Genomic DNA, 25,064 nt, shown 5'->3' on the forward strand with positions numbered 1-25,064 from the left:
AAATAAGAAGTATTCAAAATTATTTTGCCATTCAGGCATTTTAAGCTGCCATCGGTCAGTGGCCTCCAAATCAAAATTAGTTGTGACTATCCACCGAAAAAAGCACCCAAGTGCCAAAACATTTTAAATTAAGGGATGACTTTGTGTCAGGACCCCCCCCCCCCCCCCATAGACGTTCCAAAATTTCAGGTTAAAAAACAAGGTTTCGCCTTAATTTCCCCATCATTCATTTGATTCTAGAGTACATGGTATACTTTACTTCCGGTTTTTTCAGTATCACACAATCAAAATTTTAGACAAGTTGCATCCAAGAAATGAATGAAAAGTTTGATGGTGTGAATTGGGCTTTAGAAACCATGGGAACTGACTATCTTTATCCTAACTTGACTCTTGCTCCTGGTAGAGTACGAAACTCACCACTGGCAAAGCATATGATCATCAGCCAATCTATAGTTTTTACATACATATGTTGTTGCGTCAAACGATGTCTAGGATCAGGCGATGGAGAAATTTTACTCACATGATTGTTTACTCTGAAATTTCCAAGAGACTATGGGAAACCTGATGATCCTGCGAACATTCTGACACAAAAAGTGCCTGAAAACTGTTAAACCAAACCAGAGTAATGATGCTCTGGAGTTTAGAGTAAAAAACAGCTTTTGAAAAGTTCCATCTGCCATATTCAGGCCTTAAAACTGTCTGACAACAACAAGAGGTTTCCAAGTAAGGACTACTATTCATGGCGCATATTAGGCACAGCATATCTTTGTCTCCCGCACAAGAAACGTACCTTGAATGCGTTGTTCCAGTACTTCATACTAATATTTCATTTTTTTAAAGGACCGTCGCACTTAGCCTGAAATTTCTAGCAATTAATATTTACACTTGTGAGAAAAGACGCTACAATTTTCGGACAAATTCATGCGACCATGTTCTTATGAAAAACTTAAATGTTTGCAAAAATACCTGCTGAAACAGCACTAATGAGGTACGTTCCTTTGCCTGGTAAACAACAATATGAAGCCATTAGTTTCCATGTGCAGGTATGTGCTTTTATGAATGAGTCAGAAATAGAAGTTCCTAACTAATACAAAAAATGAAATGAGCCAAACTGCTTGTAGCTCTTTCTTCCAGGGGATAGAGGGTGTTCTCTGAAAAAAACTCCAATTCTGATTTTTTTACTCAAGGTAATAAAAATTGCTACTCAGAATAATTTGCCTCTGTAGACTAGGGTCTTTTTTCCTGGGGAAAGTCATGATTACACATAGTTTTCTCAAAATCTGTCCAGCTGATTAGAGATTGTTGAGGGAATACCATCCTCCAGGGACAAGTCACCAATATCATTCAACAAGTCTGGAGCCTCGGGTGAGAGTTGGTCAAAGCATGCTGCCACCCACTTAACTTCTGCTGTATCATTGTCTGTTCTAATTCTTTCTTCAGATCTCAATTGCTTTTCCCCCTAACGCTACACTCACACAGGAAGGGCCTAAAGGGTCCAACGAGTTTTCTGCTCTGAATTCTTTATCCTGAGTCCGTCCAAGCACAGCACAAGTAATTAGCCTGGCACATGCCGTTTTTGCCGTGTCGCCCCCCCCCCCCCCCCCAGACACCCACAAATTTGTTTTGAAATTTGGAGAAAATGAGTGAATCTAGTGATCAGACCCTAACCACTGTGTTTGACATGTACCAGCCTTATCAAAGGCTATGATATAGTGGTCAGAGACGCTTCTATGTACCCAGGATAGACTGATAAGTGGCTCATCATTCATTATAATATAGAACCCTTGGTTCAAATATAAACAAACTCAGATCCTTGTTTCTGACTTACGCCCTTTGCGCCATGGTGGTATAATGCGTCCAAGTGTTTCTTACAATCAAAATTCCTTGTGTTTAATGAGTCTTTAATTCGTTTATGACAGGTCAATGACTAAATTCTAATGAATTAACACAATTAACTCATGAAAAATGCATAAATGAAGTTATGTTAGTTTGTTTTGGTTTGAACCTAGAGTTCGATATAATATCGAATGATGTAGCCACTAAATCAGTCTATTGCCTCAAGTGGTCAAAATCGTAAAGCATGCTGAAAACAATTTAACTTTTTAGAGGTTTTAATTCCCTATCTGTTTTATATGGATATACCCTTCTTTTTTACATTGATGTTGAGACTGGGGAGCTTTGTATTTTGTTTTGTGACATCGGAAATTTCTTGCTTACTTTTATGTTTCTTCTTTTGTCTTGACGATCAACTGAATAAGAGCAATTATGATTTTGTAAAAATTACATAAAAGCAAATATTCTGAAACACCACATTTGAAATAAGTATTTTTCTACTTTCATCATTGAATGTGTCTAAACTCTTAAAGGGTACTGTTGCTTATGACAATGTAAGTGATAGACACAACGTTGTAAGGGAGAAAGGTATCAATGGTGAAATTAGAGTTACATGTTCCTCCATTTTGGTGTTTCGAAATGGCTTCTGTTTTATTTTCATAAAATGATAATTGCTTTTCTTCAATCAATACTTTAGGTTTAGAGCGAAAAAAGAGAGACATCAAGAAATTCACAACGTTGCAAATCAAGATACAAGGTTTCCTAGTCTCAGCATTGACATAGAAAAGAAAAATATACGTACATTGGTGCAGAGGAAACTGATACAACTTATGATCTTAAAATGAAATTCAAACCCTCCGCCACACAACTTCATACTGGTTGAGCGAAAGCGTCCCTGACCACTGCGTCACTGCCACTGACAAGGCTGATTTGAGTCAAACGCAGTATTAAGGGTCTGGTCACTAGACAAGTGCATCTTTCCTTTCAATTGATTTTAGTGGGTGTATGAGGGGGCCATTGGCGAAAACAGCTTGAGCAATGCTTATTAGTTGCCCTTAGACTGTAATAGAGAAAAAATTGGCCGAAATCTCATGGGGAATAGAGGCCTCTCCTTGTCAGAGGAACAAAAATATTGGCGAAAAGATATTTTTAGAGTACTTACTTAAGTCATATTTCACATCTTATTTTTACATGAATGAAAAATAAATTTTGGCCATAACACTGTTTGATTGGTCATCGTACATACTATAAAAAATTACTTAGACCTTCACTGTAATAGTATATCTTTAAATTTAGTCCCAGTGTCATTTACACTTTCTCCTTATTTCTTGTCTGTGCAATGATTTTATAATTTTTGCATTTCTCATTCCAAAAGACTTGTACTGTACATATAATATCAATGGTGAAACAACAAAATCATAAGTCGCCAATGAAAAGTTTTAAAATTTTCACTCCTGATCTATTTTTCTACTTGAAGAGTGTTTATGTACAATGTTTCTGAAGAATGTTCTTGAGAGGGATCCCACAAAAATGTGTGTACTACCTGAGATCTGTCATTGTTGAAAAGAGTTAAATAAGACAGAAAATAATCATTTGTCGTTTTGTTGTTTCACCACTGATATGCTCTGAAGAAGGGAGATATTTCTGCATCCGCAAAAATGTGTATGTAATATCTCTTCATTTATAGAATATACAGTAAGCAATCAGACAGCATCAAACTACATTTTCCATTTTGATATTAATGGCGCTGATGAACGCTCAAACTCTTCACCATGTTTTCATAACAATGATATATCACAGACAGAAATTTTAACTATTTAGGGTCAACTGTTGAAGTTCTAAAATATCTTGAAGTACTTGCGCTTTTGTTGCCACTTTCTTCCTTTGATCAGCATCAACAGCCTTTGAGCCACCAGTCTTCATTTTCTCCTCTATGGCCTCGATTTCTTTTAACTTTTTCTTGACGTTTCTCAGTTTCTTTTTGAGATCAACTGGCTCCGCGGATGTCTCCGCTGGGACTTCTTCCTTCTTGTTGTTTCCGGATTTATCTTTAGACTTATTTGACTTAGTGTTCGGAGATGGAGTGTTAGTTTTCTCACTAGCAGTCTTATCTTTTGCTTGTGCGTTTTTCTTTTCCCCTTGGCCTGCACTTTGTTCCTTGCTTCCCGAGCTCTTCTTTTTCGATTTGCTTTCTGAAAATGCAATTAAAGTTTTGTATGAAATTATCGTCAAGTAAGAAAATATAATAATCTAGAAAATGTTTGAGTTGTTCTGTTTCAGAGTTTTCTGTCCCATTAAAACACCGGCAAACAGGTTAAACCTATGATTCATCGCCCAAAATATGGTGACGCCACCTTAGGCCAATAAGACGGTATTTCTACAAAGATGAATTTGATCAAAATTCTGAGACATTTTTTTGTGTGTTTGTAATGCAGTTTTTTCTTCGAAATTCACAAAGAATAAAACATATTGAAAGCAAAGTTTCCATGATTTCTTCCATTTTCAATTTCCTGACTTTCCCCTGACTTCAAAATTTTTTTGATTCCCTGACCTTGGTATACAATTTTTCCTTCGGATATTTTCGCTTTGAACTACGCTGACTTCTGTTAACGTTGCTCACGAAATTCCCTGACTTTTCCTATGAATTTCGTGACTTTCTGGATTTTCCAGACGTCCAGAAATTGTGCAAAAGTAATGAAGCGTTGCCTCCACAAGATATCACTACTTTTTTTTAAAAAAAATAAGTAATATTTAACATTTTGAACTTGCCTGCCCCTTCCTATACGTAGATTTTAGATGAGATGTTTGAAAATCGACTTAAAGAAGCTTCGTGAGTGTAAATTCGGTCGACTTACGAGGATTTTTTACCCCTTTGTTTTTTACTAACACTCAACTTGTGGATGGATCTACCAATCTCTGATATATTTTATACAAAGAGCACCATACAAATTCTGGAAAGGAATTCCTTTTCTTTTTTTCTCTTAGATATAAGAAGCAGCAATTTCTACGTGAATTTTTTTTTCTTTGATTCATCCAGGGTATCCACTGGTACCTCATCAGTATCAATGTATACACCTTTGTGGAGGAAATTTTTAATATTAGACAGAGGGACTCTTATTATGACTCGGTTATAACTCACGTTGATAAATTCAACCAATTTCATTGATCTCAGTTTTCATCCATAAAATTCACCATCAAAACAAAATTCAGTGATACCAGCAGCAGATCTATTGAACTGCATTTTTCAATTAGGAGCTTAACTACAACATTTGACTCAGTTTAGAGACCACGTATGTACCTTTGATTCCCTATGTAAATGAGTGTTTTTACGGCTATGGATTAGAAGTTGTAGTTCTTAATTGCAAAATGTAGTCCTATTGTTCATTCGTGATTGGGAGAGGAATGCCATTTGAACAAATGAATCATTTTAAAAGCCAGTATCTCATTAAAAAACGGTGAACCTAGAAAAATATTTATCTTAGGTTTCCACATTTAATTTTCAGTCACTTTTTATTTTCAATTTATTATGGGAAACGAATTGGTATTATTAGTTGTAGACGGGAATAAAAATTCACGATAAACATTTGCTAGAAACCAGTTTCTGGTCTTACTTAATATCACTTCAAGATTGGTACGCTCTGAACCAACAGACCAACACTTCAGAGGATCCAACGTGAACTTACTTTTTGGGGTGTCCTCAGTAATTACAAGACCAGGAATAAAAGGCTTTGATGAATCTTGTTGCGATGATACTGGAGAGAGACCAAAGGGTAACTGTGTGTTTCGACTGGCCCATTGCTTGCCTTTACTTTCATACAGAGGAACTTCATCCTGAGGAACATAACCTTCTTTCACACGAATTGCTTTTCGCCATGTTCCATCTGGCCTTTGCGTTGGTGGAATGAAAGAACCTAAGGAGCAAAAATTTATCCTTTTAGTGTTGGATCTCACAGCTTTATGAAACAGATGAATTAAACATCAATTAAAATTTTTAAAATGTAATGCATATGGACTGTTACACGTTACAGAGAAAATGTATTTCCCTAACAGAAAGTGTAAAGGACGATTTTTCAATGATGACAATACTGGTAGTACTAGTTAAGTTTTTAAGATGTTGATTGAATTAAATGATATTGACTTTAATGATGTGCGAGTATAATATTCATGGAAGGCACAGACTAAGTAGAAATGAGCAGAAAATTATGATTATCCTTCAATTTCGCGTGATACCACATACCCACACCGGAGTTTGAATAGTTGCTCATTTCCTTTCCTACGTGTGAAAGTGAGAAACGACACGCTAATGCCCTCAATATCGCGTGACATACGCAATATTTCCATGGGATTCATCAAATTCTAAGAAGTTAAGCACAATTTACATCAGTGCAATGGAGAAAGCGCTATTTTCACAGTGATATCGTAAACAAATTGAGAAATTATGCAGTCATCACTTCTAAATCACGGTAGAGATGCGATTTTTCCAGCAGTTATAAAAAATTGCGCATCATTCACCTGAGTTCGAATTGTTTCTTACTTGATTTTTGCTTTATTAAATGTGAGAAATTGCGCGCATGTCTTCTCAATATTGCGAGAAGTACGCAATATTTCCAGGAGATTCGTGAAATCCTGCGAAATAAGGCGCCCATCTCAGTATCGCTGTAAAATTGTTCTGGTGTTTTTTTCCACCACTATGGAAGGGAATGAGACTTCTGTTTTTTCCTTTCCACCTGAAAGTAGCGGAAAATCCTTGATTTTGATGATGATGCAAGCAGACTACTTGCATACATCCATAATTTTGCGTATTATTTCCCTTTTTTTCGCATGATACATGACACTCTGTCTCCAAGCTCTCGAGCATGGTGACAAACATTATCCCTGAATTTCTACTTATAATCGGAGAGTATACCTTACACTATCGTAAGAATTGGATGCTCCTCATGATTGGCTTATTAAAGTATGATTGTAGACTACAAAGGACAGCAAATTTCTGCTTGAATGAGAGAGGAGATGGCTTTACTGAATGACAAAAGGTAAGACTGACTACGTTCGATCATGATGGACAGACATATGGTTCAATGAACTCAATACGCAGCATTCTTCAGCACATCTCGATAGACTGTTTCCCTCATACGTTTAAAAGTTTGAAGTAGAGGGGAGATATAAAATTTTACCTTTTTCATCCTTGACAACGTTGTGATGAGGAGAAAGTTTAGAGTTAGCGAACTGACTCATTGTGAGTTATCCAGGGTCCTTAATGCACGAGCAAACTTGAGAGAACAACAGCAGATAAGTAGAACTATTTACTTAAAATCTTCGGGCAAAATACAAGCATTCCTAAAATCATGGTAAATAATAGGATTTTCGTGAATTAAAAGCCGACTGTGCAGCAAAACAAAAACATGAACATAACCTCAGACATGCACGCGCTGTTTCACGGCTTCGTCGCTAGAGAGCGCGCATTCAGAATCCGTCCGCGTATGGATAAATCGTATTTTGCACTTATATATAATTGGCCCGTAATGACTATTTAAGCACATTGGATCATTATTGACGATTTGACGGTCCATGGTAGGAGGGGATCTTTGTCTTTAGGTGAAAAATGATCGGAAAAGCGATTTTAGTGGAGTTGGGTCAAAAAATTGGATTTGACGGATAACTCACATTCATTTCACAGGGTTTCTAAAATAAAGTTAGGCATGGGAGATTCAGTTTATTTTCGTGGCATTGAAGGTCGTAGAATTGTATTTTGAATTGAGGTTTTGGGTGCGAGAAGGGCACTTCTTGGTTGTGATGCTGCTTCAGAATTTCAATCGCTAATTTGTGTCTTGGAGAAAATTGATGAAAAAATTACCAGGAATTTTTTTTAAGAAGTGGAAGAACATTGGGGAATTTTGAAAAATATTCTAGAATGTCAATAAAGTACACGCATTTACTTTTTTTTAATTAATGAAGCACTAGCGTAGATTCTGAAACATCGCACCCTAGATGTGTCCTCATCACACCCAGTGCCTTGATTTTGTACTCTGCAGATGGGAAATGAATTATTATCGATTTTTTTCTTGTGGCTAACCAGTAAAATACCATTTTTTAAATATTATAATTTTAGTTTTAAATTTATTTTCCCTTAAATTCTTCGAAAATATTACAATGTAATCTGATGTCAATAATTTAATTATGAATTTTACAGGGTTTCTTTTTTTTTTTTTAGCATTCAAATTCCCTGTGTTTTTCCTGATTTATTGCATGAACTCTAAAAGACTCATTCGTCACGAAAGTGTTACACCATCACTCATTGTTCTGATAGCTGATAACTCAAAAAGGCTACCTCTGTCATTCTACAAAATAGATTATACTCAAGACCAATCCACACAGGTCAATCATTGCGCAGCTTTTGTGAAATCCACTCCCCCGCCCGGCCCTAACTCGCAGCACTCAATGCTACATCACAATGGGTGCTCCCATAAGAAATATATTGCTGGCACTCAATACTATGTCACTGCGCAGTAGGGTACCAAAACTCGTCCTCAGGATTGACTGACCTGTGTGGATTGGTCTTGATTATACTTGCTTATGTTGAAGTGGATAAATTTTCCATTTGAAAAAGCGAAAACCCCTGAGTCAACATCAAATTCACTGGGTTTTCCCTCAGAATTCCATCTTCTGGGTTTCCCCAGTTTCACCCGATAGTAGAGACCCTGGTTTTTGTGGACTATGGTCTCTACCGCTGCCGCGTAAAGTTCTTTCACATCATTTTCATTTTTAAGGGCAGTATGAATAATTGGATTGCAAAAAGGAACCAGCGTAAAATTGTTAATTTTCAAGGAAAAAAATAACAGCTGTGTAAATTTCAGTACTGGACATACAATGATTATTTTTAAAACAAAATAGGAAGTTGCATGATCTTGAAAACACTGTGACCACGCTGGTTCCATTTTGCTAAATGCGATCCAATTGAGAAGGTTGTCCATGAAAGCACAAAGCACTTACTGCTGGTATGATATGAAATTGCTTCGACTTATCACTGATCTAGTTTTGCACTCAATTCCTCAGTCATCTGACTTGTTAAGTGTTCTTTAGCTGATCACTGAACTACATATTGTATTTTCTTGGCCTTCATGGCACATTTTCGATAAGATATGAGGTAAATTTGAATGTTACATTAAACTCAAAAGCGAAGACCTTGAATTTCTGAATATGTTAACATTTTCTGAAAAGAAAATCGAAAATAGGAAAAACGCATTTTTCAGTATTCAGTGAAAAAGTGTAAAATATAAAACTCATAAGTTTGATAGTAGTGAATTTAAAATTGAGGAACGGGCCCCCCTTTTCAGAAATCGTGAAATCCAACGATTCTGCTAAGGTCAGACGTTCATAGATGAAAATGTCTCATAAAAAGTTGACCAGAGCTAAAGGAATTTTTCTAGTAAAAAACATAACCACAGATATTTTCTTTTGGTAAAAAATAAAATTTACTACATATTTACAATTATTGTGGCAATTTTTGACAAGTTTTCTCATCATATACAAAGAAAAATTCTTAACAAAATAAGTTAACGAGATCTTGAGAATTTTATAAAAAAGAAAATGATCCAATTTCGCGATCAAGTAAAGCAAACAATGCTGAACTGATGAATGCACACGAACACATGAGCCACCTTTCACTTCGACTGATGGGCATTCATTAATAGTTATTGATGGTGACCGACAAAAAATACAAATAGAATCTAGGAAATTTGATTCGTTGCATGTTATGACCGCAAGTGGAATAGCTCGTGTAAATTTAACAAGTGAATTTATCAGATCCATGAAAAAGAAATCCAACAAACGAGCTGAGAACAATTTTACAAATTTTTTTAAAAATTCATGGAAACATTCCCTCATTTTACATACATTTCCTGAATAACAAAGGCGACATACATTTTTATTTAACTTTAAAAATGAAGCCCGCACACTAAAATTTCACTTCGTGATAGCTGCCAAAAGTTCTGACCCAATTGTGTTACGACGTAAAAAGAACAAGTCCTAATTTCGACAATCTGGTTTTTAGACACTCCAAAGAGAACAGCCACTGCTGGTTCTAGGACTTGTTCATGAAAACGGAAGTACAAAGGTGATAATTAAAGTAATAATTGGACTGATTTTGACTGAAAAGCGCTAAATACGTTATTTTTTCCAGCTGAAAATTGAATGATTTTGATTTTACTACTACCTCATTTTCTTGCACTGAAAAGTAAAGCAGATGAAAACTTTAAAGCTTTTGAAAAATGGACTCAGTTTAACTATGTATTTGCCAGTGATTCATAGTGGAGTATGAACTACAGTGGGTAAGATTTGCTTTTATTCTGCTGCATTCAGTCCAATTTTACAATGATTTGAAATTACGCGAATTATCTATCAAAAATTATTTGCACTCAATTACAAATAACCCTGCACAAAACAATTTAGACTTTGAGAGATATAGTGTTCGGCAATTACTGCTACATTTTAGTGCTCTTGAATTAAAAAAACAAAATTCAATCCTCCCATGATTCTTCAGCAACACAATTACATTATATCATGAGAACATCAATTAGGTGCAACCAGAGGCTATAATTTAATTTAAATTCACTTCATAATAAATGTATTTCTTTAAATTTTTTTATTTTTTGGAAACATCTAGGACAACATTTTCCTGTGCTAATAGTTTTTTACTCTCTTTGAATTTTTTAAGAGCATAAATCTACAAAACATAAAGAGTTCAATATTTTAGGACTTCACAAAATAAATGCATGATCATGATTCGGGAATTGTCTTCTCCTCTAGAATACAACATAGGCAGAGGAATACCTACAGCTGCAAAAAACACTATTTTGAGATCCTTCAAAAGAAAACAACGATTCAAGAGTGCAACTTCCATTAAGTTCATTCTTCTACAGATTTAGATTATCACTTGCAATGCTATCAGAAACACAAATTACAGATTTCTACTACGATTACATGATGGCTTTGAGACCACCTCATCTTGAACGTAGTATACAAAGCTAAGAAAAAAAAAAATATAAGTAACGTCTCAGATCTTGAGAGAGAAAAAGTTTTCAAATACACATTTCTATCAGGTACAAGTAGGAAATATACAATTAATGACAGTAGCTTTGATTCAGTTAAATTGGTTTTCCTTCTCCTGGATCAGAAAAATCCAAATAAAAACTTGATGACTTGAAAAATGTAGTGAGTACGCACAAACGAGTACGATAAATTGGTGGTGAATTTTTAAAAACAAATTATTGAAAAAAGCAGATGAAATAAAAACGGCATAAAAGAAAAATTTAATTAGATTTAACTCAATTTGGTTCATTGGTTGCTGACGGAGGAAAAGTGGCTTTGTTTATTATAGTAATGTGTAATCCCACAAGAGGTTATCGAGATGAATTTGTTCTTCCTACAATCCTCCGAGTCTGAATCCCGTCCACCAAGTTCATGTGAGGGAGGCAAAATCTGACATCTCCCACATTCCTTGACAGACTAGCAGACTCCTCGGGTATGCAGTCATGCCAGGTTAAAACACGGCATGTGAACAATACAATAATCGACAAGAAATTATCCAGCAAATTTAAGACACTCCGACTATCCTCCTAGTTGACACTTATTTTACGATTGCATCAATTTTGAAAAAGCACCAGCGAGCTTAGACTCAAAAGCCGAACAGAGGGAATTCTCTCCCGCTCGCTCAAACACTGAAGAACACCACCTCTCATTACACGGAATTTTCAAGTCATCAGTAGTTTTTCACAATTACTAGGATCAGCACTGCCTTAGGCCCGACACGATTCGGATCAAATCGAAATACAAATTGGCGTTTTGAGCAATTATTACCGGTGGATGTACTTACTCTTTTTCTTGGATCTACTCTTATCCCGGTCACGCTCGCGGTCTCTATCCCGCTCACGTTCGCGATCACGATCCCTCTCGCGATCGTAATCCCTGTCACGGTCTCGATCGCGTCCACGGTCCCTGTCACGCTCACGTTCACGTTCACGTTCACGCTCACGCTCGCGATCTCGATCTCGTTCACGCTCTCGTTCGCGATCCCGGTCTCTGTCCCTCCTGTCCCGGCTCCGACTTCGGCTTCTACTCCGGCTTCGGCTGTGGTCGTAGCTGCGGCTCCTACTTTGACTCCTGCTTCTGCTTCGGCTTCTACTCCTGCTCCGGTTGTGGCTTTTACTTCTGCTACGGTGTTTTGACGAATGGTTATTACGGCTGTGAACACACGGGAAAGATTCCAATTAGAACCAACAGTACAAACAAGTATTCTAATTAGGGCTGTGCGAATAGTGAATTTTTGGAACGAAGCGAATAGCGAATAATTTCGGCAACTATTCGCGAATGACGAAGCGAATAGCGAATAATTTAAGTCAATTATTCACAGCTACGAATAGTAAAACGAATAATTTGAAATGACTTCATTTAGTGTGAAAATTCGCAAATATTACAAAAGGTTCTCTTAGAGCAACCAAGATATGCAGGCCAGTCGCAATTGCGCTCGCTGTTTATAAATTCGGCAAAGTCGGTGAAGATCAAAGGAGATCCGCCGTTCGCGATGTCTCGGATGGAAGCGGAAGCCTTGCGCAGGTCCTCACAACGTTTCACGATTGCCACTCGGAAATTCGTTATTTTTGATGGCACGAATATTTGAAAATTTGTTCCTTATGACGGCCCGAATATTTGAAAATGTAAATGAAATTCACTATTCGTGAAGGCGCGATTATTCGCAATTTGCGAATAGTGCGCGAGGCAAACGAAGCGAATATTCGGAATTGCGAATATTCGCACAGCCCTAATTATAATATTGACTCCTTGCACTTGAAAACCTAGAAATGAAGGAAATTCGATATTTTTTTTTTAAAGGAACAGCAATACTTCCTCTACCTGCAAGGGGAGCGAGAGAGTGACGAAAGTTTTAGAAATTTTTCATTATCAAAAGGTATCTTTGAAACTTTTCTAAAGTTGAACTCCAGACGGAAAAATCAAAAAAATTTTCCTTTCACCTGCCTCTTTTGAGGACTATTTTGTTAGATTTAAAAAAGAGAAAAAATATTCTTGAAGAGGCGCTATCAACACTGAAAGTGTGTTCATCACTTGTGAAAAGAATCTATGAACCTGAACTTCTCAGGGACTGGATACGTCTTCAAAATGAGATACATGATGGATTACCGGCTGATTTTTATACTTCGGGCATGAAAATAAGAATTATTCACAATCTGATTAATCTTCTCAAATAAAAAAAATTAGAGCTCCGTTCTTACCTAGGGGAGGTAAAGATTTCTTTACAATTAGGGGATGCTTGACTAGTTGGTGTGTTGTTGCCGGACGCCAAAATCTTCAATCTAGCTTGGACTGCTTGCTGTTCAAGTTTTATCCGCTCGATTTCGGCTTCTAATTTTTCTTGGTTTGGCTGAAACGAAAAAAATTTACATTGAACGTATAACAATTTTACACTGTATGTACCTGCCTGACAATAAAATCAAAATTCTGAATTATCTAGCAGTCAAGACTTGGAAAAACTTTCATTAATAATCTCCAATTCAGAAAAGGAAAACACAATTTTGCCACTTGTATACTTACAATCTACCTGACACACATTAAAAGAGTGAAAATCTTGCTTTGTGATTCTCTGTACTAGAAATTAGGTAACATTTGGGTATGTTAAGATAGTGCCGCAGCAACTTTTATGTAGGAAGAACACACACAACTTGCTACAAAGGCTAGGTTAATAAACTCCATATCAGCTTAACTTAATATGGTGTTGGATTTGAACTATTGGGCTACTTTGACTCGTTGGCGAACAGTCCACATTGGAGCAGGCCAAAAAAATTACTGCTGATGAAATTTATAAAGCAAATCTCGCATTGATTTTTTTCTGCTTCTAATTTTAGCTTCTAGTTCCTAGTTTATTAGTCATTGAACACTAAAATTGAGATTCAAATCTGAAAACCAGGCAACTCATTAAGTTTATCAGAATGCTTTGATGGACAGTTCGAGAGTTGAAAAATAACTTGGATTTCAACTTCAGGCCATTGGAATCAAAGTAGAAATTACGATACACCGTAAAAGAGAAATATGTATTACACTTGTGTCAAAATGCTCAACATGATGAAAAAACTGCAAAATCAATACACAAAGCATTACAGAGATACTTGGTCCGATGATCTTTTGTGGCCAAACTCAGCGTATTCATTCCCTTTCCACCATTTATTTTTTGGTCATGGAAACAGTTACATTTTCATTGATTCAGCGACGGTAGAACTTTTCCCGTTGATCACACGCTTTTAATCAGCAACAGCAATCATTACCAGTTTGGACTCAATGTGCAATCGTGCATATTGTTGTAGGGATTCTGGAATGTGACATACTACCTAACCGGCAATAAAAACAGTCTGAAGTGTAAATTTTCACAAAATTAGTAAAAATTAACAAAAATCCAAGATACTAAATCAAACATAGCATATTGTCTGGCAATCTGACTGAAAAAATTAACATATTTCACTTCCAGCATTCAAGTTTTGATGTAACAAGCAGAAGTGAGTACATTAAAAATCAGACTTTAGCTGCATGGAAGTAAAGCTCGCTAGCTTGACTAGGCATAAGGATAATTAGTAGGACTTAACTTCTCTCGAACTTTTACATCTCGCTTAGGAATTAGGCTTGACAGTCTAACTTCCTATAATAATCGCGTTGAGTTATTCACTGCCCAACTATATTTTAATTTCTCGCTGGCTCAACTAACGGTGCTGTTTGATTGATTTGAAGAAAAAGCGAACATGAGTAACTCAGTGAAAAGAAAACGTCCAGCAAAAGGTGCTCTTTAGAGCTTAAAATAAGTTCGCAAAATAAATAATCCCTTTTCATCAACCAAAATGGGAAGCTTCAGAGACTAGACTTCAAAACTCTCGGATTTTAAGCTGAAAATCTTTACTTTCTGACTGGTTAGACAAGGCTACACCTAGTTTGGAGATGTAAATTATAATTATCATAACTCTGTATGTTTCAGAAAAGTTGACTATCAAAAACAGAAGTAATTCTTCAAACTCTTCGTAATCCACAGGTGCAAAGAGGAGACCTACCAGATGATAAATGCGCACTGGACATTTGATTCTTTACACAGCAAGTGTAAGAACTTGGCAAATTGATAGAGTAAATTAAAATTCTTACCTTCACGCAGACCCATCAAATAAGCGATTCAGCTTAGGACAACAACAATTGCTTGTGGCTTAAGGTTCCACCATTGAAGCGCATTGGAGTTGGACGTTGTACAACATCGCTCAAGCCGGTGCGCACTTAACGGATGGATAGCAGTTAGATAACCCTCCTAACTTACCGAACTCACTCAGGGCTTGCATTATTTTCAACTTTCTGCAGGTATATCCCCTGAGCTATAAAATTTACACAAGTGCTATTGAAAATTTTGATTGGTAATCGGAACAAAGCATCGCTACCGAATCTTAAAGTATATCTAAGACTAAGTATCAGTGGCAAAATTGTATCCTTTAGTTTGTGTTAATGTTTTGATTGTCATTGACTGCTTTAGATTCAAAATTTTGATAGTATCAAGAAAGAAGAAAAATAAAAACTTCAGAACTTGGAGAAAAAACGGTTGGCGGCGACAAATTAAGATTTGACAGTCTTCCGAGATTAATAACTGGAAACAGCACTGTAGAATGCCCTTTCATAGCGAATTGCGTTAAGATTCAGCTAAGAGGGACTTTAACTTCAGCCAGAGGACATAAATATTGAACCACTTTTAGGGAAATATTTGGAATGAACAAAAAAATGGACAGTAGCGGTTGCTTTTTAAACACTCGTGAATTAGTGGCAGATACAAATCTCCAATTGGCCACCACCAACTTTTTTATCAATCCAGTCCACACTATACCTTGCTGGAGAACACAATGAAAATGCATGAAATATGACACCGCCATGGTCCACAGACATCAATGGATGCTTTTCCTTAATTGAGTGACTTAATTTGGAAGTCTTTATCGCAGTGCGACTTCAATAATCAAGTCTACAGGGCAATGCTGTTCATGGCGCAAAATCACTTAGCAAGATATTGCCTCCGGTTCGACAGGGGTATTATTTCAATTCTGTTTCTCTGTGTTTAACTGGAATAGATTCCTGCGAGATAATGACATACACAAATAGCTAACTCATACTAAAGCATGAATCGGTCCATTATTAGAGTTTTCTCATTAGTCGGGAGCCTTGAGGTCAACTGAGACTAACTAATGATATTACTTTTATGCAGGGGCTTAAATGATGCAAAATGCGGGGCAAAAACATGTCACCAGACATTAATTGAATTCTGGAGGAGGGAGAGGTCAACTTTAAACATCTTGGAGCGTTACTTGAGCAACTCGAGCTATAATAATTGATTTGTTTGTATGCAGGGAGAAAGAAAAACGAAAAACAATTGAGGATAGAGGCTTACATTTTAAACTCCCGAGAAAAATACAGGGAAATTCATGCAGCCGTCTTTACAGACCGAAATTTAAGGTCAATCAGGGAATACTGAGGGCGACTCCATGAAAGAAATAAACAACGGGTAGTGACCTAATTTAAGACTTGAAAAAAAACATTCAACACACCTTGGATCGGGTATAGAGGCGTAGGATCTGTTTACAAATCTCGTGGATTTCAGGTTCTGTAGCACCAAATAGAATAAACCAGGGAGGCTCCTTGGGCAATAGTATCCTACATTTCCGTGCTGTTAGGTAAATGCACGCACAGGCCACAGTTTCAGGTTGATACCGTACAAACACATCTGTCCGCAGGGCATCATTCATGTAATTCCTGCAAAAAAGGGAGAAAAAAACTGAATCTCACACCAAATATCAGACTAGACATCAAGAGGATAAGTAAACTGAATTGAACTGGCTATTTTTAACCACACCTAAATACGACTTCAATGAATCTGCAAATTTTGGCTGAGTGCTAAGGCAGTATGATGATAGTAAAGAGTAATGAGCGAATCTCTCAGTTCGAAAACCCCCCATCTAGTAAAATAAAATTTCTCGGGAGACAAAAACTGCGCAACAGCCAGAAAAGGATTGTTTCTCTATGCATAAAAATAAAAATTGTAAAAACCCCTTGTTAGGTAATTTTCCAACTGAAAGATTGACTTGTTCACATGATGCTTCTTGTGTAATAGCAAAAGCTGCAGCTAAAGATTTTTGGGTCATTTAACTTAATTGGCTCCGGCTAACTAGTTGAAAACATAATAATCCAAAAGCAATGTATAAATTCAAACGTAAGCACTCATATTTCTGAAATTTAAAAAATCATGAATTCGCTGCCAAGCCAGTCAAAGTGACCAATTTTATCAGTTGCTCCAAAATTAGTTATCAATATCGAGTACGCTGCCGGTAATTGGTGTGGTTTAAGGCATTGCAAAATTTGCAACATTTTGGCACACTTTTCTGACTTCAGGGGAGCAATCAAAACATTGGCAGGGAGTACATAAAGAACTAAAAAACCCTAAGGGTTTGAGAAAACATTATTTAAAGAGAGGGGAAAAGTTCTTACCATGCCATTTGCAGTAGTTTCCTATTCTCTTCAAATCCTAGGGTTTGTAGATAAGTGACAACAATCTGAAAAATAGAATAACTATCATAAAACTTCACATTATTAGAAGCCCTGGAGAGAAAATATTTCAGAATTATTAAATCAATCAATGATCGACATTAAGTTAGGTCATTTGCATTGTTGGTAGAGCAAATGGAAAAATTATCCTTAGGACTGAAAAATTCTATTGATAAGATGAATTAGCTAATAGGCTACAATATCTCCTGAACGATAATGGTGATGCTATGTGTGTTTTATCAACATATGAGAAAATTTACAACACCCTCCAAAGGGAATGGAGTCAGAGCCTGCGATACTGCGTGTTTCAGACTATTCCAAAATTAGAAAGAAAATAAATGGTCAATAATTTTAGCAGAAGTAAAACAAAAATTTTAACACATATTGGAACAAATATGTACCAGTATAAATGGGGGCGGGATCTGCTAGGGTGCATTTTATAGGGTATTAAAAATGTCAGTTCAAGGTTGCCAAAGCATTACGCTGGAGGCAAAATGAGTAGAAAATCATTAGAATATTCACCTTACTGTGGTTGAAATATTTCAACTTCTTTGGCAAAACTAGAGATGCTTGAAGGGATTGGAAAATGTTCAAAATTCTGTCTGGACTGTTTTCAAAGGGGGAAACCTAAGGTTCACCACATACGATTAAACTACTTGGAGGAATAAGGTTAGTGGACAAGAAAAAAATACAATACCTTGTGAGGATGTTTGACATGAACACAAAATCCCAGCTCCTTCAAGACTCGTCTTTCAGCTTTGATGACTTGCGTTTTCAGCGCGAAATAATTTTGATCTGGAATCATGGGTTGAATTTTCCTGCAAAAAAAAAGAGAAAGAAACAAAATTAATTTAAATCCAGCAGAGGTCTGAAATAATTTGGTTTTAGTTAATTTCTTTGTTCATCCTTATTCATCTCGTTCAAAAATTCTTCTCTTGTAAATCCATTGTAATACCAAAAACAAGAAATTTCTCTCTCATGGTTCACTGAAGATGTACTACCTGGGACAAATCTGGTCACCAAGTTTGAAAGGCAGGATTCTCAAGTTTAAGGTGAGCAAGAAATTCTGAGATAGCCTCCCAGTGGCACATGAAACTCGCTTGGCTTTGCAACAAGAAGAAAATCCCAGAATTTGTGCCACGGATTTGATTTCGCTGCAGTTTTCATACTTCTATGGAGAAAGTTATTTTCTATGACTAAAATGATTAAATTTGTTCTCTTCGACACCTTGCATCATTTTAGCTGAAAATATACCTTATGCCTCTAGACAAACTTAAAACATAATGTAATAAAAAATATAATCAAAGGAGTCTTCACCCCATAACAGACAAAAAAAATGAGCCTTTTGGTTGATTGCTGGATACTGATTCGATACATTAGATATACTCACGTTCCGATGAGAACCAACTTATAAATGAGAAAACAGAATTGAGTAACGAGCTGTTCAGTTCATTGAAAACCATCGGATGCAGGACATCTCGTGTGCTTTACAAGTGATATAAAAATGCCACAAAGTTTGGATACGTGAGATTGCTGACGTAGCCGTTATCGAACATTAAAATCATCAACTGTCAATTAAAATTACCATACCAGAAAAAACATGTCATGAATTAACAATTATACAGAATAACTTAAGTACTTAGTTTACAATATTGCACACTGAAGTGAACAAAGATCAGGCGGATGAAATTAAATTGTTTATACATAGATTAGGATTGAATTTATGAATATAATTAACCAGAGTCTTAGCTCCTTAGAGATTCCTTGAGTTCAAGGTGCAATTGCTGCAAGAATTCGTGAGACATCAAAATTTCATACAAAATTAGCGAGAGTTATGGCTTAATTCACAATAGTGCATTAATATACATTTGTTATATGCTTTGGTTAACTCCTACATCTGGAAGCAAATTAACCAAACAAAGAAAAAAGAGGGCACGCAGTTTGAATTGAGAGTTATTTGTTAAAATGATACAATGAAATTAATTAAAAAAATTCATACGTTGGAGGTGCGGAGTACCGGCTGGAAAGTTGATAGGAACCCTGTTTGCTAAGTCTCAGCAAGGGACCAATGAGATATTGTTCGCTGTGTTTCGAAGTTTAGACAGGAGAAATTTGTGCATCATGCCGCTTTACAATCAACAAGGCTTGGTCGATCAATTGTAATCACTTGTAGGATATGCATTGGATACTTTGGTGGGGACAAACCTCATGGAGCCGAGTTCGATGATCACTTGGCATACAATCCTTGCTGGGCGACAAACAGGATAAAAACACGACACAAAGCGAAACATGTTTAACATTAATCCTTAAAGCGTTGTCATTGGCTATCTGAATTCTTCATTTTGAATTGTATAAGGAAGTCTGTGATAAGCCCTCGAAACAGTGATGATAATTACTGAGGGTTCCTTTTGACATAACTTTAAAAACGACAGCCATACAACTTAATGTATGTTCAGAGAAAGTCTCCACAAAATACTTGTACGTTGTCCGACTTCGTTAAGACGAAAATTCAACAATTTTGAACAATCGTAATTGATTTGGTGGTAGCAATCATAAATCACGAGTTTATCGTTAATGATGAGAGCAAAATATTCAGTAGCACACAGGCAAGAAAAAAAAAATAGATTATTTACAGATACCTGTATTAGACCTTAGATAAAACGGCAGCGGTAATTAATGCCATTGTCTTAGACTTCAGATTGAAGCTAGCAAAGAAACTGCATAAAAGGGGAAAAATGACCAAGATCGATGAAAAGTTCAGCTTTGTGCAATAGTTATCTGCTGTCCAAGCCTTAAAATCCTTTAATTATTCGCAAATAAATATCCAGAGATTTTTCCTGGCGCAATGGTGCAGGCTGTTGATTTTGGAACTGAAATTGATAAAACTGTTCACATTATCCCGCGAAGAACACAATTTCCTGTAAAGATGATAACAAATATGAGGAGCGAGATATGTAAGATGATGAAAAAAAAAATGAGGAGCGGGATACTGACTTTCAGTAGTATTAGTTACTAGATTATTGTAGGGCTTCGGACCTTTGCAACATCTACAATTAAATAATGATCAGTTAGTGGTGTTTTCCATACCGCTCTAATCATCGTTATTTTTAGAGGCATTTCAGGCAAGTATCAAGGGTGACTAAATGATTAATATTTAACAAATGCCACACATTTTCAGAGCTGCACACTTAGGGGTTCACTAAGAAGTTCATTTTAATCGTTGATGGTAAGTAATGTACAAATTGAGAATTTGCTTAATTTAATAAATTCTTACCCTTCTTTGAGCTGGTTGATCGACTAGGACGCAATTACGTTAATTCTTATGCCAATAATTATTTTCCATTTGTACGTTGCAGGCAATCCAAATCATAGACTTAATCTTTCGGCATTCTTCAAGAGCCATATGTATAATCTTTCGTATTGGTGCAGGCGTTTTAGAATACAGTCTATCTATCGTCACAGCAACAATTTCTTCCTTGGTGATGTTGAAGGAGTTCCTAGACAAAGCCATTTCCTTCCATACTGCCTCCGAGACCATTAATATTTTCCATACTGATATAGCAGGTTTTTCAGGATACTGGTGAATGCACAATGGGCTTCAAGAATTGTTCAGGTCAGGTAAATTTCCAGGTTTCCATGCCGATGCTCAAGTAAGCTCTGTGTCAGCTACGCCAACAGGTAATGGGATCGTTGCACTCTAGATAAACTCCAACGAAATAAGGGAGAAAAAGGGTGATAAAAAATAAAAATAAAAGAAAACAAAAATTTCGACTTATTCCACTAAGGGAAATCCAAAGTTCAGGAAAATAGATCGTTCAGGCAAAAGCCCATTAATTAATAGTGTTGGACGCACTTATGAAATTACTAAGCAAGTTGCTTGGAAGGTTCACTTCCTCCTACTATAGCTTTTCATTTCATAATATGCATTGAGCTTTTAATTGATAGCATACACTGCACAAAGCAGTTTCTAGAAGAATTATGATTATATTCATTTAGCATTCGTCAAGTTGTAAAATCGCGATGTGCTACGAACAGCACAGCAGAGAATTTGGATGTAGAGATAATGAATGCAACTGAGTTGCAATTCAAAGTTAAAAATAACCGCCAACAAGGCAAAGTGTAGATTAGACAAACAGTATCTTGCGTAAGAACCCATGCTTTTGCAAATGAGTTTCCGATTTAGATTCTAACGCCAACAAGGCAAAGTGAATGGAAGAGACATAGTACGCTGAGCAAGCACCCATGCTTCAGCAGGTAGGTCTTTAATATATAAAACGCCAACAAGGCATTAGATAAAGCAAAAAGTATTTCGAGCAAGTGCTCATACTTCTGCGGATTAGCTTCAGATAAACTTTCAAATGCCAACAAGGCAAGGTCAACAGATGAGGCAAAACAAGTTGGGTAAGCACCCATACTTTTGCACGTTAGCTTAAGGTTTACAACACCAACAAGGTGAAATAATAACATGAGGTGAATAAGTACTTTGGGCATGCACCCATTCTTTCGCAAGTTATGATTCCTTAGAATCAGGATAAAGGCCAAGATTGATACGTAAATGTGTTTGAGAGATACTACCGAGTGAAACCAACTTCATTAGCTGAGAATGACGACTTTCAGCCAGCAGGTCTGAGGGGAGCACTACTGCTGGGTTTAGCTACTTAGCACAGATAAGACGCCAAGCCATTGATAATTAATTTCAGTTTCATTCAAGAGACTCTTTCTGTTCAGAGAGGCTTGGTTGATCAACTGGAATCGATAGCAGGTTGTTAGGTGGTCTCTACGGTAGGGATAAGCCTTTCTGAGCCGAAAACCAGGAGTGAGCCGAGCGCAACCTTTACGAGGTAATAAAACAGGAGAAACACAACACACGAAAACGCAGGAAACAATGAGATATAAATTCATCATTAAACTCCGAGAAACTTTGACGTTAGTAGGGTTTTCTTCCTTTTTGATTTGTGGGATCTATATTCAACTTCTGACTTCAAGATTCGAGCAGAAAGACAAGTTTCTAACCTTGGCAAGAGTCTGTAGTTTTGGACATGGTCTTATCCGTGAGGGAAACGCTTTTTAAAACACATGCTCACACAAACTGCTTAATCTTGTCTTTTAAATTGTAAAATTAGCATGGTAAAGGTTCTTCAATACCTTCCATCTTCATCTGAAAGGAGTTTCTTGTGCTCATAACTATGTAAGTATTCATCAAAAAAACCTTAATCCAATAGATCAAAAATATGTTCTCCCCACTTCCAGCTTGATTTTAATCATTTAGAGGTAATTAAATTAAATCTTACTGCTTTAAATACGCATTCCTGGAAATCGACTGCTCCTCAATAGGACCTCCAGAAATGTATTAAATTCGGGGACTATTTCTGGAGCTAAGCTAATTCAGGCTGAGTAAGTCCTGCCATAGAATGACTCCTGTGTCTTCTTGTGGGATAGCACTCCGCCAGTCATGCTCTAGATAGTCTCTGACAAAATGCGCTCAACAAAACAAGGGAGAAACACAATGGTAACAGTAAATGAAAAATTTAATGATCTATGTCTCAAATTTAATTATTTTAATCCATGGATTCCTTGTAATGAAAAATTGGTGCCTATTATGAACGTTTGTTTTAAAGAGCTTGACAGTAATAATAATACTGATAATACTACTGCGCAAGATTTCTTCAATCAAAGCAAAGCATTTCCGTTTACTTGTGAAAGAGGCTCATGTTCGGAAGAATGCCTGCAGTGTTACACTGGGCAATTGAAACTGGCTTTTCATAAATTAATACCGAATAAAATTGGCAATGACTTTTCATTGATTCTGCGCCATCAAAATTTAAGCGATGAGCCTTGTAACTGAATAATTCAATGAAATGAAAAAATATTCAAACAACGAAAGACTTATTGTTTTACCAAGGGGGTCCAGATCTCTGATTGACACTTGGAATCTTTCTGACTGGTATCTTCCAAGACCCTAGTTGAACAGTGATACTCGGACGAACAATTGGAACAGAGGTATTTGCTATAGATTCTCTAACAGCAGAATGCCCACCAAATTCACGAACAATAATCTTATCAACCGTGATCCTTAAAAACGATAAAACAGGAGAGACACACGACAGAGGGTAAAACAATTCCACATTAATCAATGAAAACATTGAGGTAGCTTCAAGGAATTTGGCTTGATATGTTCTAGAACATCCATGCTCATGCATCTCAGCTATGAATTTTTTCAGTAATTTCGGATAGTTCCACAGAGAATTTTCAGTTGAAAGAAAGCAATCTCTCTTGGACTCAAGTATTAGAAACTAAGAGACTCCGAGTTTTATTAATCTAAATGCAGTTAAGCTTAATTGGAAATTGATATGTTTATGCAACATTTATGATTATCATTGAGCAAATGAGAAAGAGGAAAAATTCTGCACAACTTTTCATTCAGCGAAGATCGCTAGATAATTTGAAACTTACTTGATGGAAATATGAAAGATAATGAAACCGTTGATCATCAAACCTTGAACTAATCGCCTGGAAAATGTAGTAAAATTATTTCACACAAGACATCTTTAGCTGGATGCCATTTACGTTCTTACATGGACCAGAGAATTGGGAAATACGATCCGAGATTGAACACGAAACAGTGGCGTACTGAGAGGTTATTACCCTGTGTAATCGCTTGACGGAAAGACATGAGTCAATGAAAGAACTTAAATAAACGTTACTTCATGTTATAAATTTGCTACGAAACCAGGGAGCACTATATCCTGTAAAACAATAAAAAATATTTGGAATGAGTTGATGATCCTTGTTCTCAGTTGGTTTGACTTTCTCAACAACTAGAACTTTTAAAAAATAACTTGAAAAATGATCAGAATTCAGATTAATTTCATCTAAGCAAAAATTAGACTTGTCATGAAACAGTCTGAATCCTCTTTGAAGTGCTTTGGAGGTCAGATTTACATAAAACATTTAACTTCAGCTTTCACGGATTATTTTCTCAGTTTTCCAAACATACAAAGCTTTAGTCACAATGATAGTCACTTTCTGCTTTAAAAACATGCGACTAGAAAAATTTTACATGATACTTTCAATCTTCATGAACATTTACAATTTAGAGTACAAGTCTTCGTAATAGAGAGGTAGTAGATAAGCCACAAAATTCATTCGACTTCAACTGTTTCTCACTGTTCTTTCAACTTTGTCAGAACTCTTCAGACAATATTTTTTAATTGAAAATATACTTGAATTACTGCATGATACTTATTCATCATTTTTATGTTGCACGATGCATTCATATTGGCTCGTCAATATTCCTTGTTTTCCGTCAATATGATTCTTCGGTTATTTGCAGGTTGAATAAAAGTTTGAAACAGGCTCAAAATTTTCCGATGTATAATTCTTTGCTGTTTATCTCTGGATTATGTTATTAATTATCATTTCCGAAAAGCAGGCTTGAAGACAAAAGTATACTGAGAACTATGCTTTCGTCTAGGCTCTAATGAACTGGAGAAAAATGATCACAGTTGTCCTTTAAGTATGATTTCATCAGGTCAGTTGTGCTGTAGATAATCTCTAACAAAATAAGAGAGGTACAAGATAATTATGGGGAAAAAAAAGAAGAAAAAAAATGGAAT

At 36.3% G+C, this 25,064-nt stretch overlaps 2 protein-coding genes across 2 annotated transcripts in view; both read right to left on the reverse strand.

The window, feature by feature from the left end:
• Positions 1 to 336: 336 nt before the first annotated feature.
• LOC109038702 (uncharacterized) lies at positions 337 to 7,291 on the reverse strand. The gene is made up of 3 exons (XM_019053870.2): positions 7,005 to 7,291; positions 5,517 to 5,744; positions 337 to 4,025 (listed from the first exon to the last, which is right to left on the reverse strand). The coding sequence occupies exons 1-3, from the start codon at positions 7,063 to 7,065 to the stop codon at positions 3,643 to 3,645; spliced, it is 672 nt and encodes a 223-aa protein (XP_018909415.2). The 5' UTR covers positions 7,066 to 7,291; the 3' UTR covers positions 337 to 3,642.
• A 1,987-nt stretch (positions 7,292 to 9,278) lies between these two features.
• Positions 9,279 to 25,064, reverse strand: part of LOC109038612 (cyclin-L2) — a 40,660-nt gene continuing 24,874 nt past the window's right edge. Inside the window, exons 3-7 of the mRNA XM_019053716.2 lie at positions 18,146 to 18,266; positions 17,392 to 17,456; positions 16,455 to 16,659; positions 13,116 to 13,264; positions 9,279 to 12,069 (exon numbers count right to left, since the gene is read on the reverse strand). Of these exons, the coding sequence (XP_018909261.2) occupies positions 11,682 to 12,069; positions 13,116 to 13,264; positions 16,455 to 16,659; positions 17,392 to 17,456; positions 18,146 to 18,266 (928 nt within the window). The 3' untranslated portion in view covers positions 9,279 to 11,681. The remainder of the gene's footprint in view (positions 12,070 to 13,115; positions 13,265 to 16,454; positions 16,660 to 17,391; positions 17,457 to 18,145; positions 18,267 to 25,064) is intronic.

The sequence above is a fragment of the Bemisia tabaci genome, chromosome 6 (assembly GCF_918797505.1).
Source record: "Bemisia tabaci chromosome 6, PGI_BMITA_v3".
NCBI lineage: Eukaryota > Metazoa > Arthropoda > Insecta > Hemiptera > Aleyrodidae > Bemisia > Bemisia tabaci.

Excerpts from the sequence above, each read along its gene's own strand:
- LOC109038702 (XM_019053870.2), bottom strand. The coding sequence starts at position 7,065 with ATGAGTCAGTTCGCTAACTCTAAACTTTCTCCTCATCACAACGTTGTC. Across the intron at positions 5,745-7,004 it reads CGTTGTCAAGGATGAAAAAG|GTTCTTTCATTCCACCAACG; the intron begins GTAAAATTTTAT and ends TTTGCTCCTTAG. Across the intron at positions 4,026-5,516 it reads TACTGAGGACACCCCAAAAA|AAAGCAAATCGAAAAAGAAG; the intron begins GTAAGTTCACGT and ends TTGCATTTTCAG.